The sequence below is a fragment of the Protopterus annectens genome, chromosome 9.part0 (assembly GCF_019279795.1).
Source record: "Protopterus annectens isolate FY-2018-M chromosome 9.part0, PAN1.0, whole genome shotgun sequence".
NCBI classification, from domain to species: domain Eukaryota; kingdom Metazoa; phylum Chordata; order Ceratodontiformes; family Protopteridae; genus Protopterus; species Protopterus annectens.
The window spans coordinates 637,543,393-637,556,664 of NC_056743.1; the positions used below are offsets into that span (position 1 = coordinate 637,543,393).

A 13,272-nucleotide genomic window follows, 5' to 3' on the forward strand; every position below is an offset into this window, starting at 1 on the left:
TCCTTCACATACCTAGCTGGGGTTTACTAATTTGCATATTATATCCTACATATCTACAGTTGAATAGTCTACACTCCAGCTTACTCTACAACTCCCCCTCTTTCTCCTTCTCTCTTTTCTCTTCTCCCCCCTTTTCCTTTTTTCTTGCTGCTTATCTAAATATGTACATATATTTTGCTTTTACAATGTTTATTTGACTACAAAAAATGTAATTCTCTATGTAAATGCAGTTTCCTGTGTTAATGTATTATATATTTTGACCTCTGTGGATATGCAGAGTTTCCTAATACTCATGTATTTTATAAGTTAATACCAGGATGGTATATAATTTTCTGTTACTACTCATGTAACCCTGGCTGGGCCTGCAACTGGTAATTTCTGATCAGTGCTTTACCCTGCTAAACTCTCTCTCTCTCTCTCTCTATATATATATATATATATATATATATATATATATATATATACTCACATAAAAATAGTTAACTAGCTCAGTATGTCATAGATCACACAGCTAGAGAGAGAAAGCAAAAACAAGGAAAAAAATAATAGGCATCCAACTCCAACAAGTCAAGGGCAAAGGAGGTACAAGCAGATTTAAATCTCCCCAACAGACCCCTGTGCAATAGCTGCAAGATTCACCATATCAAAATCATGAAAAATTCTATCAGAATTCACATCAAGCCCAATATAACCTAATCCAAATGTAAATCTTTGCTTTAATTGCAGACTGGAGTCCACTAGCACAATAACTGCCCTTTCTTACAAGCAGCAAATTCTTTCATTACTAACCTATCTCCTCAAATGACACAGCAGGCAGAGGATTTTTGGAAATTTTATTTTAAAAGTCTGACAGGCAAATCAAAACTGTTTGCAAGGTTCGGTAACTGTACAACTGTTTGGTAATCTGTCCAGCAGTGAAAAAAAAATTATTTTCACAATAAATCAGGCATTATTTCTATTACCTATTTTGTGTATGAAGAAAAAAAGATTGCAGATGTCTAAACTGGTAGGTGCTTTCTTACTTATGTTTACCCTGACATTCAGATCACATACACATTTCCAAAAGGGAAAATTAGGAATGCACAATGAAGGAGAGAAAAATTGGACTGCTAAAAATCCAGACAGTCTGTTTTATGGATTTAGTATCATGATTTAGCATGCACAGCTCTTAAGGGACTTTCACATATGAACTTGGGTGGTGATGTCATATCTGGGGCAGGCATAATACAAATTTATGGGGCTGTAAACTCTATTCAGGACTAGAAAACCATCCAAACTACTGGACGTTTTAAGTATTATGACTTTTGAGCCAACTAGTCAAATCACCATAAAAATAACTGCTATGTATATGGTAGTGTTGCAGAACTAGACAGCTTTAGATTTTGTGCTAGCTTTAAAAAGTGGGGGGATGTGCACCCCATCAAGGAAGAATGTTGCTCCTTCATAAAAGAAAATAAACATGAAATCTGACTCCATTTAGAAATCATTCAAAAGGTAGCTGAACTGTCACAGGCAGAAGAAGCTGACAGCCTTCAATGGGCATGGTTAAGAAATTTACTTTCTGGATAGGGAAGAAGCAACTTAAAGTTTATTATGTTAATTGTTATTATTTCTATTTTTATTTCATGTATTTCTTTGCAAGTCTATGATTGCCGGACTTATTGCATTTAGAAATACTGTAAAACAATTTAATAAAAAGAGAGAGAGTGTACCATTAATCAGTGATAAAGAAGAAGCAGATACTCAAACCACTGTGTTAGTTAATTGTAGGAAAATTATATATAAAGTACAGCTGTGTAAGTTGCATCTACCTATAACAAAAGATGTTCAAATTCCATACTGCTGCAGTAGCCCTTAGGCTATATGGGTTGTCTCCTGCCTATGAAACAACTGGCCAGCTTCAAAAAACTCTGCCCCCTTCACTCTGACTGCTGACTGGCTGTTTGCAAGTAGGAAAATTAGCAGTCAGAGTGAAGCTTCCTTCAGGACCTCCTTGCCCATGCAACGACAGAAGAGCCTAACAATCCTGAAACAACCAAAAATATTAATAATAATACAACTTATAAAAGTAGAGAAAAATACAACCTTACTTTATTCCACCTACATACAACCTAATATAAGACTAGGGGATAGAGGTTGGATGTGGCTACTGTAGCTAAGAACATCTACTGTTATGGCTAAGTGCAACTTGTACTACTGTACTATGCCCACCATTGCAACTGCTGCAGTAGCCCTTAAGCTACATGAGTTGATTGCCAAATTCTGTCTAACCTGTGAGGAGGATGGATATGGATCCAAGAGCCCCCTGGAGAATGGTCCAAGCTAAGTTTGATCTGGATCTAGGAAATTAATTCAGCTTGTAATGCTTTGTAAAAGTTTGCACAGAGGACCAAATAGCTACATCTAGAATGCTTCTAGAGTCTACCCCTTACCAGTATGCCATAAAAGAAGATAAGGTTCTAGTGGAATGTGCCTTGATAGTGCTGGGAATGGATTTGCCATAATGGAAATAAACAATAACTGAGGACAATCACCTGAAATTGTCTGTTTAGACTCTGTGTGTCCCTTATTGTCCCTTGATAAGAAGTAGCAGGCCAGCATTTCTAAATGGCTTATATCTCCCAAGATAGCACCAGAGTTTGTTATGCACATTCAAAGTATGAAAAATATTTTCTCCCTGACTTTTAGTTTCTAGGTAGAAAAACTGGAAATTGATGGCTTGATTCAGAGTAAACTCTGAAACCTCTGAGTATGAATGGGTTTTTTTTTTCTTAAAGCGACCCTATTCCTGTGGAAAAATCAGAAAAAAAATCAGTTTCACCCACCATAACAGCTTGCAGCTCAGATATTCTTCTTAGAGATGTCAGAGCAATGATGAGTACAGTTTTCCAAGTCAAGAATCTTAAATCAGCTTGATGCTCATTTTCAAGGGTGATATCGTCAATTTTTCCACCACACAGTAAAATCCCAAGGGCAGCCTGTTTATGAGGATGTCTCATGTGTAAAACTTTCTTCAGAAATTATTTTACCACAAAAGGAGAAAAAAAGAGGAGGATCCATGGGCAGACATATTGAAAAGGCTGCAGGATGACTTTTACAGAGGAATTGGTGAGGCCAGAGGAAAGTAACTTACAAATATTTAAGCAGTAGTTGTAAAAAATCCCTGATGGGCTCCTGGTTATTGGTTAAGTACCAACCTGAAAGTCACTTCCTCTTACCAACACAAGATTTTCTAAGAGCAGGCTGTCTTGCCTCCTTTAGTACCTGCTGCACCTCCTTATGAAATAAGCGCCTAAAATATACTAAAATTGAATTATCCAGGCAGTCAGATGAAAGTGATTGAACTTTGGTGTATCAAATGCTCCATGTCTTGCGCGAGGAAGCTTGTGGTAATTGCCCTTGGCCAATTCCATAAGAAGAGAAAACTGTTGCCTGGGCTAAAAAGGGGTTTCCAAAATGACCTTTGGAGTACCATTTTGAATCTTCAGAATAAAACAGGATATCAGTGTAAAGGGTGGAAAGTATAAAGGAATATTCCCTTCAAAGGGAATGAAAATGCATTTTTTTTCTAAGCTTGCTTGCAAGGAGACCTGGAAAAGAAACATGATTAGCTGTCTGTTTTGAAAGGAGCCAAACAGATCTATCTGAGGTATTCCCTACAACTGGATAATTTCCTGGAAATCCCCCTTGTTCAACTTCCATACATGAAGGACTGTCCTGCTTTTCTAACACTATAATTTGCTCTAATCAAATGTAAGATGTTTGGAGGGTTAAAGAATTCTGCAGAGTTATCTCCCAAACAATAATTTCTATGCTGCATAGGGGGTGCAACCTTGAACCACCCTGCTTGTTTATATACCACATGACCATGGTATTTGTCTGTAATCACTTGAAGAGGTCCTGAAGACCAAAGATGATGGAGAGACTTCAAGGCATGGATCACAACCAACGTCTCTCTTAAAACTGAACTGATGTGCTTTGATCTGTCTGTAGGAATCCACAAGCCTTGCACTTTTGCTCCTCTGGAAACTAATCCCCAAGCAAAATCTTATAGATCTGCAGTGACAGTTTAGTTTGGGATCTTAAGAAAGAAGCTGAGATCTGTTTTCAATTGAATTTGTTGTCTCCATCAAAGCAGCTCCCTTTCTATAATATCCAAAACTGGAATTTGATACACCAGGGAATGCAAATACAGGGGCTATGTATTTTTGGAAACCATTATAGCTTTCAAATGTGCAACCTGGCTAAAGGCATCATGAGAATCATAGAAGCTGGGAAAGAATTAATTTGGCCGCTTTCGCTACTTTGCCTTTTTGGCACTGTAGTGCGATCTTGAAGTTGGCATATTTAAGTAGGGTGGGGGGGGCACAGCCCCCCACATTAAGTAATGTTTTACTGCCTTTTTTTTTTCAGAACATTTTGCCAAAATGTAGCCATGGCAACAGCCATGGTCTCAAACATACTTTGTTTTATTTTTTTTCAGGCATCAAAACACTCTACTGACTTTACTTTGCCATAGTACCAAATCACTACTTTTGTACTAAACATTAGTAGTACATCAAAGTTTTGCAAAAACATGACTAATGCTTGTCACTTGATTTTTATATCTTGAGAAATGACAAATTAACTCTTACAAGTGTAAATTAATTTCCACTTCAACAACTGGAACTATAAGAATAGTTTATGAAGAACAGGACTAGCATGTAGGCAGATGAGGAACTGGTGGTCCGGTCCATACATAGCTCTCAATCTTCCATCTTCAGAATGTAGAACATTACCTTTCATAATCTGGAACACTAAATATGCAAAACATTTAACATTTACTATCAGCTTACTAACTACTTTATTTTTATAAAATGTTTCAATGAATCAATATGATTCAGTATTTACCATGCATATCATTTAAAACAGTTCTTAACACTGAATGTGTGACAGACCCTTTCAACATGGAACAGCATAGAACATTTACATTTTCAGACTCAAAATAAGGAATGCTTCTTATAATGAGGAGGGACACTAGAGAAATATGGGTCAGTAATATGCAAAGGAGTTGAAGTGCAGTGTACATCTGTTGTATTTGAGCACTGTTACTATTTGACCAGTTATTTACAAGTACCTTTCACAAAAATCATAGTAAGTTCAAAGCTACTGAATCTTATGACCTTATACCTTGCCATTGCCCACCCTAGTCTGTACCTTCCCTCTCAAGGAAAGCTAAGCCAGTTAAGCCTGGGAGGAATTTTTAAGTACCCCTCCAATTATCCAGGTGGCATAATCCCACATGAAATCCATACCAGTTATATATGGTGCATTTCCTGTTTTCATAAATGTATGCATATACTAAAAAAAAGGTGCAATTTCAAACAAGACATTTTAGACTGAAAATGAGCTAGCATTTAGAATCTTTCCACTTGCACTTACCCTGTAGCATTCTTGACACTTATGTTGCTAAGTTCAGGAATATGGACATCATTGGGCAGTGTAAAGTTGACACTTAAAAAGCATCGATTTAAAACTGTTTTAAAAAAAAAAAAGATATTTGTCAATGCTGAATGTCAAAGTGCACAGTATAATGTCATGTTAACATGTAATGGTTGTAAATGTACTGTGGAATATTCTGAATTGCATTCAGTGAAAAGACAAACACTATGCAACATCACTGTTGCATTCACTTTTAAGGATTGCTTATTAATACATGTTAATAAAGTTAAAAATGAGTCTATGAATACTTTTTTCAAACACAGTGTACTTACTATATGGACACACATGCAAATAATACAGTGACATAATAGGTGCTACAATAAGCATTATGTTTTAACTAATTTACTGCCTGTGTAACATGCTGTATTAATATGTACTACATTGTCCTTTGTTTTATTACTGAATAACAAAAGTGACAGCCATAAGTGACAAAATACAAAAAATAAACAGAAAGCCAACATCAGTCCTTACTCCACTATTACATGGCAATACTCTGCAAATGATCTTCATACGGATTTTGTGCACTCCTTTCATTCACTGCTACTACTGTGAACAAAATTTGATATAGTCACAATAGTGAAATGCTGCCATTACAGTTTTTTGTGCAGTACTCACTTGCAGTTAAGTAGGGTGTCTGGCAAAAACATTCAAATGGTTGCCACGTGCAGCAACATAACATCAACACTGCATACTGAACACAGCTTCCTAGCACCACAGCAGGACTACCTTTCATTACTTTGCATAACCCACAAAATCATCACTATACTAATGTTTGTGTACATTTGTTTCACTTTTGCATCTTTGTGTTTCATACTGTATGTGCTAGCAATATATCTCATTGAAAGCAACTATGTGGAATTAACAATAGGTAAATACGCATAGCTGAAATTCATTCCCATAAGGCATAACTTCTCATCCTTCACAACTGCAGTCACAGTAAATCATATTGATAGTGAGGCTATAGGATGAATCCCAAGATCATTATTTTATGGCATGACAGTGCCAGCTACACTGATGAAAAAAGCAATTTACAAATATTAATGTGCACCATATGAGGAAATATATTTTACAAGTGGAGCTATGGCATTCTACTTTGTATTTATGTACATGGAAAAGCCAGATACAGCATTTCAAAGTGACTATGGAAGACAGCATTTGCCATTTCACTATGGTAGACATACTTAGCAGCAAACCTCTACTCAGTGATACCACTGTGAGCAATATACAGTGACAGTAGCACTACTATGACATTATAAGAATGAAAATTATGTAAATATAACATACCTTCATTACCCATTTTCATCTATTTCATTACTGAAGTACTGGCTGCAGCAGGCAACACTGAATCATAACAGCCCATCTCAAAAAGCTCAAGCACCACACCTAACTCCACAGTGCCCCTTTCTATTCCAGATGTAGCTCAGCTTACTCAGAATGGACCATAAAGGAATTGCTGGAGTAACCAGAAAAAAAAAAAAGAGTGGGAACACCAGCCCTTTGAAAGGCCTTGGGAGAGGTCAACAAGACCTGTCAGAAAGGCAGTAGCATGACAATTCGGTTAGAAGAAGGGAGGGTGATGTCATCATTCATGTCCTTCCACTTCAACAATCTAATGCCATGGTAAGGATGTAACTTTTATATCTCATATTAAACAGTCAGCCTACTTCAATACTGAATGAAAGAGTCCTTTGGCTAAGCATTTGCGATGGAATCGCAACAAAATACCATGGAAGTTTGATTGCCTCAAAGAAGACATGATGCGGAGATCACATCCAGTTTATAATGTCTTGCAAAAGTAAGTAGTAAAGCCTGTGCTGTAGCTGTACAGATGTCAATGTTAGGGACTTGTGAGCCAAATTCAAATATGGGTTTTAAAATTTTACTTTGAGGGAAATAGAGGCATGATTACATTTGAAAAGATATAAACGTCTATATATTACAAAAACAGACAAAGGCAATGCAGTGGTGATTCTGGATATGGCTTATTATTTTGAGGAAATTAAAAATATGTTTTATGATAAAAAATGTCATGAAAAAGTGTGTATATATATATATATATATATATATATATATATATATATATATATATATATATGGCTGATGTTATTAGAGTGTTTAATATAGTCTATCTGTGCATTAAGCAGTGGTAGACAGAAGGTTTGATCAATATGATTATGGTGGATTATTTTAGAGTAAGGAAACTGAAGCTGGGAAGGGTTTTTGGCTTGCCAAAAACATATAAGTGTTTAAATAAACCAAGCTTTAGGCCTATTGTAGCAAGTCAGGGTAATAAAATTGAACCCTAAGCAATTTTTGTTGTTAAGTATTTTCAGAAGCTGGCCTGCAATAATGAGTCATATAGTAAAGATTCTTTTCAGTTTAAAGATTATGTTACTAAGTTAACAGTGAATGATTCTATAATATTATAATAGCTGATGATGTATCATTGCATATACCACCATTCCGAATGCTGAGGGCCTTGAGTTTGTTAACAGAGAAATGTGTGCCTTCCACAGTTTTCAAAGGTAGTGAGATTACATTGCTTACTGAAATTCTGGATGTGATTTTAAGTTATAATTTTTTTGTTTTTGACAATGAAATTTATAGACAGAAAAGTAGCATAGCGATGGGAGCAGTGATGGCTCCCAGCTATGCCAACATATTTATGATTAGCTGGGAAAAGAGTGTTTATAAATCGGATTTTTAGGGATGTTATTTTTTATAAGCGTTTCATTGATTTCTTTTTTCTGTGGAAAGGTTAACAGAGTTTTTTTATGTATTTAAATAGGTATCTGATTATCTTAAGTTTGTTTTTCAAACTCGATATGATGAAATTAATTTTTTTGATTTTGTAGTATATAAATCTGCTAACAATATTATAAAGTTAGAATTTTTAAGAAGGAATTGCATAATAAAAAGAAGTTATGTTCTTACCATAACATTCCATCTGTGTTGTCGATCTTCATTCATTCTTGAACTGCTGGGTCTTGGTTCCATCCTCGGAACTGGCTCAGCTGTTTATCAAGCTCGCACCAGCCAGAATCTCTCAAGCTAAGGCTACCCATAGTGCCTTTCTTCCCTTCCCTTCAGAATGAGTCTTGCCTGTAGAATCATGAAGAAAAAATGTGATAGCTTTGTCTGACCAACTACCCTTCAGGATCCCAGGACTATTTCCAAACTTCCAGGAGATTTCGGAGGGGAGTAGGAAGGTGGGAGGTCAAGAATGAATGAAGATAGACAACACAGATGGAACATTATGGTAAGTGCATAAGTTCTTTATCTGATGTTGACAATCTTCATTCATTCTTGAACTGTTGGGGCAGAGTCCCTAGCTACTTTAAACCTTTGGAGGCCCTAGGGAAGGATGTTCCTGAGCACCATAGACCTAAAAAGATGCTCTCCCCCTGGAGCCCATATCCAATTTGTAATGAATGATAAAGGTGTGGGGGTAGCATAAGTTGCGGCTGCGCATATGTCATAGAATGAAAGGCTACTGAAGTGAAAACCGATCTAGTAGAATGTGCCTTAACTTTTGTTGGTAAGTTCAGCTTCTTTTGAGTATAAACAAAAGTGATACAATCTCTCAACCATTTTGACAGAATAACTATTGAAACTGGTTTGCCCAGTCTAGTACCTGAAAAGGATAGAAAGAGTTGATCTGATTTTCTAAATGATTTAATTCTATCCAGATAAAAATGTAATTGTCTGTGTACGTCCAACAAATGAAAGCAATATTCACCCCTTGTTTGAAAAGCTTGAAAAACTGGTAGACCTATAGACTGATTAATATTGGAGTCTGATACTACTTTAGGCAGAAAGGAGAGATTAGTTCTAAGTGATATTCTCTCTTTATGAAAAATGATATATGGATGGTTTACATACAAAGCCTGCAATTCTGATATTTTTTTCTGGTTGATGTGATGGCTATCAGGAATACAGTTTTCCAAGATAAATATCTGATATCACAGGTGACTGCTGGCTGAAAAGGGCTGATGGACCAAATTTTGTAAGACTAGTGTTAAATTCCAAGGCTCAGTGGGCTCTTTAAATGGTTGTTTCAAATGCAAAACTCCCTTTAGAAAGGTTTTGCAAAGGCAGTGAGACATCAAAGAAAGATTGTCGAAACCATTATGAAAATATGAAACAGCAGTTAAATGAACTCTAAAAGTAGTGGCAGAGGCTCCCAATTGGACCAAGGTTGATAAATATTTCAATACCTTGTCAACTGAAGCTGAAAATGGGTCAATTTCGTTTTCTCATGACCAAAAAAAAAAAACAAATCTATCACATTTACTGAGGTAAGGTTTTCCTGGTGGATGGTTTATGAGAAGCTAGAAGTATCTTTTGTACTGTGGAAGACAGGTTATTCTGCCTGGCAATTAGTGGAAGTGGAGGAACCAAGCTGTCAGCTTGAGGCTTTTTAAATTCAGATGGACCAGTCCCTGTGGATGAGACAATAGATCTGGAATTGGATGCAGTGTCCATGGGCAGTGAACTAGGTGAGGCCAGAGGAAGGGAAACCAGACTTGACGGGGCCAAAAAGGTGCAATGAGGATCACTTTGCTTCTCAACTATTGGGCTTTCTTCAAAAATTGGGGAAGTAGGGGGATTGGTGGAAGGCATAAAGTAGACCCAGGGGCCAATCGTGTAGGAGCACATCTCTCGGGGACTCCCCCTGAGGGGGGGATTTGGGCATAGTAGCTGCTGCACTTGTGGTTTGTGGAAGAGGCAAACAGATTGCAACAAGGCTGATCCCATTGGTGAAGATCTTCGCAGCCACAATGGAACTGATGGACCACTCATGAGGCAGAAGAATGTATCTGCTCAGTTTGTCTGCAATCACAATGGAATTCCCAGGGTATGCGTTGATATCAGAAAGTGGTTGGAGGCGATCACCCATTGCCAAACTCATGGGGCTTCCCGACATAAAGGTTAGGATCTGCCCCCCTTCTTTGTTGATGTACCAGATCACTAACATGCTGTCTGAATGAATAGCAATTGTCCCCGAAGGGAGGGCAGACTGGAAGGCTTGAAAATACTAAGAGCACTGCCTTCAGTTCTAGGACGTTGATATGTGAACTGGCCTCTAAAGAAGACCAAGGGCCTTGGACAGTCCTTCCCTGAAAATGCCCCTCCCATCAGGGAAGCATCCATGGTCACTATGGTCTTGGGCTGACAGGTTGAGAAGGGGCAGCTCCACAATTCTTCTTCTTGTTTCATCCACCAATGCAAATCCTGCTTGCAATGGTTGGTTATTCGTATTGGGTGTGACACTGGGTGTGTTAACAGAGACAACTATGATGCAAGGAACCACTGAAGCAGCCTCATAAGGTATCTCGCCAGAGGAACTAGGGTGATTGTTGCTGCCACAGACCCTAGAAGTTGCAAAACCAGAAGAGCCAGAACTTTGTCTTGAGAGAGCATCACTTGGAGCTGTGACCTCAGCCTGATCAGTCTGTGAAGAGGGACAGTGGCCATGCAGGATTTTGTGTTTAATGTTGCTCAGATGAATTCTATGTCTTGTGTCGGGGATATTTTTTGAACTTTTCTCTGTTTGAGATGTCTAAGAACACTGTAAGCCTTAGAATGGAGTCCAAGGTGAAAAGCAGTAGATGCCTGGAGGGAGAGGTGAGGAAGCAGTCATCTAAATATGGAATCCCTGTAGCCTTAAGTGAGCTACTGCCACTGTCATGCATTTGGTGAACACCCTGGAAGCTGTGGTGAGACCAAAGGGCAGTGCTCAAAACTGGTAATGACTGGATCCCAAGCCAAACATGCAGATATCTTCTGGAGCTCTTGTCCATTTTTATGTGGTAATACGCACCCTGAAAATCTACAGTACACATCCAATATCTTTCTCAGAAAAGGAAGGACAGACTGAACTGTGATCATCTGGAATCTCTTTTGTCAAACAAACTTGTTCAGAACACTGAGGTCTGGAAATAGGCCTCCAGTCCCCTGACATTTTGTCACTAAAAAGAATCTTGAGTAAAATCCGGATCCTGTCTGGTCTGTTGGGAGTGTTTGGATGACTCTTTTCTGAAGCATCTTTTGAAATTCTAGTGCCGCTATATCCCTCTAACTGGGTGGAACATTGGGGATTCGCCTTTGTGGTCTGGGATGAAGAGTGAAGGGGATACAGTAACCTCTGGTAATTACTATCTGCACCCAATAAATATGATGTTACTGTGTGCCAGGCTAAATGGTGCAGAGAAAATCATCCCTGACTACCTCCAGAGATAAATCATCGGAATGCTGCTCAGAAGCACTGGTAGGATTGTCCAGAGGAAGAATCTCATGAACCCTGGTTACTCAGCCCCCCTCTGCCATGGGAGGGGCATCTTCCCGAAGAGTTCCCCCCTCTAGCCCAGGGACAATACTCGCCACATGTATCCCGAAAAGGCCCTTGGGGCTTCTTGAACAACATCTTTCCACTCCTTTGATTCCTGGAGTAAGGTCATTGGGGAGTGGAAAAATATACGCCCACAGCAGAAAGGGTCTTTCCATCTGTCTCACACCTGGTTAATGTGCCTCCGACTTCTGGGCCAAACAACGAGGTAGCATCTACCAGAGTAATGATAAAGGAAGACTTGAAAGGGTTTGCAAAGTCACATAGGCACATCCAGGCATGACGCCTAATGGCAACGCCTGTACCCACTGCCGTGGCCATCCCTTGAGCTGTGTGTGAAAAAAGTCGAATGGACGAGATAGATAACGATTCAAGGGCTGCAAGGTGGGAGCAACCTTATCACTTACCTCATCAGACACTGCTTGTGCCAAGGTCCCTGAAACTTCCCTTATCGGTCCCTTTGAAGTTGCGTGAAATGTGCCAAAAAATTCAATGACTGAATGGCAAAGGTCATTGATGCATACACCTGCTTCCCGAATCTGTTCATCATCAGAGACTCTCGGCATGGAGGATGAACAGCAGGACTCTCCTTGGTGAGTTCCTTCTTTGTGGCAGCCACCACCACCACCATAGTATCTACTACTAGACCTTTGGACCAGTGGAGGTGATGATCTGGTGCGGACAGAATTTTGTCAGGTCTCTGGGGGATTGACTCTATAGTGTCAGAGGCCATCCACGCACAACGCACAATGAGCTTGACCAATGCATTGGCAGGTGGGGTCACACAAGAAGTAGAGGGGCCTGGCATGAAAGCCCTGCAAGAAAACAGATTCCTCACAGGAAAGGTATGTGGGCTTCCAATCGCACTCTGTTTTAAAATTTCCAGGATAAGGAGACATCTTTGGGGTGAACATGGGGACCCTTCCCTTTCCTCGTAAACTGTATCCTCAGAGACAGATTCTTCAAGAGAATCTAGGTGCTTCCTCTTGCATGATCTCTTATGGGTGTGGTTCCTCAGGTGGAAGATCTGAGGAGGAATCTGAAGAGAGGGTACCCGGCAGCAGGCTGGCTTGCTGCTCTTGTGCTCGCTGCCTTGATGTACCAGACTGTGACAGCTGTAAGTCAGAGGATACACAGATGTGATACTCCAACAAGGAGGGTGCTTTTATTTCCAACAAACGTAAGCGCTTTCAGACATCTGATGAAGCGAAAGTTTTTCGTGAAAGCGCTTACGTTTTTTGGAAATAAAGCTGTGTTTTTACTTTGCTAACTAAGAGGTGTATTTTTAATGCTGATTGCACTGCCTGTTATATGTTGGATATCTGCATTAATTTTATCTCCGTCAGTTTCGCTGGGTTGGTGTTTTTTGTCTATCTACTTCTGGGTTGGCTTTTTTGATCGTTCATATATATATATATATATATATATATATATATATATAT

At 38.9% G+C, this 13,272-nt stretch overlaps 1 protein-coding gene across 1 annotated transcript in view; it reads right to left on the reverse strand.

Annotated features, from left to right (window-relative positions):
- The window catches only part of SLC44A4 (solute carrier family 44 member 4), a 1,277,084-nt gene that overhangs the window by 397,205 nt on the left and 866,607 nt on the right, over nt 1-13,272 (reverse strand). Inside the window, exon 9 of the mRNA XM_044082136.1 lies at nt 5,422-5,515. Coding sequence (XP_043938071.1) covers nt 5,422-5,515 — 94 coding nt within the window. The remainder of the gene's footprint in view (nt 1-5,421; nt 5,516-13,272) is intronic.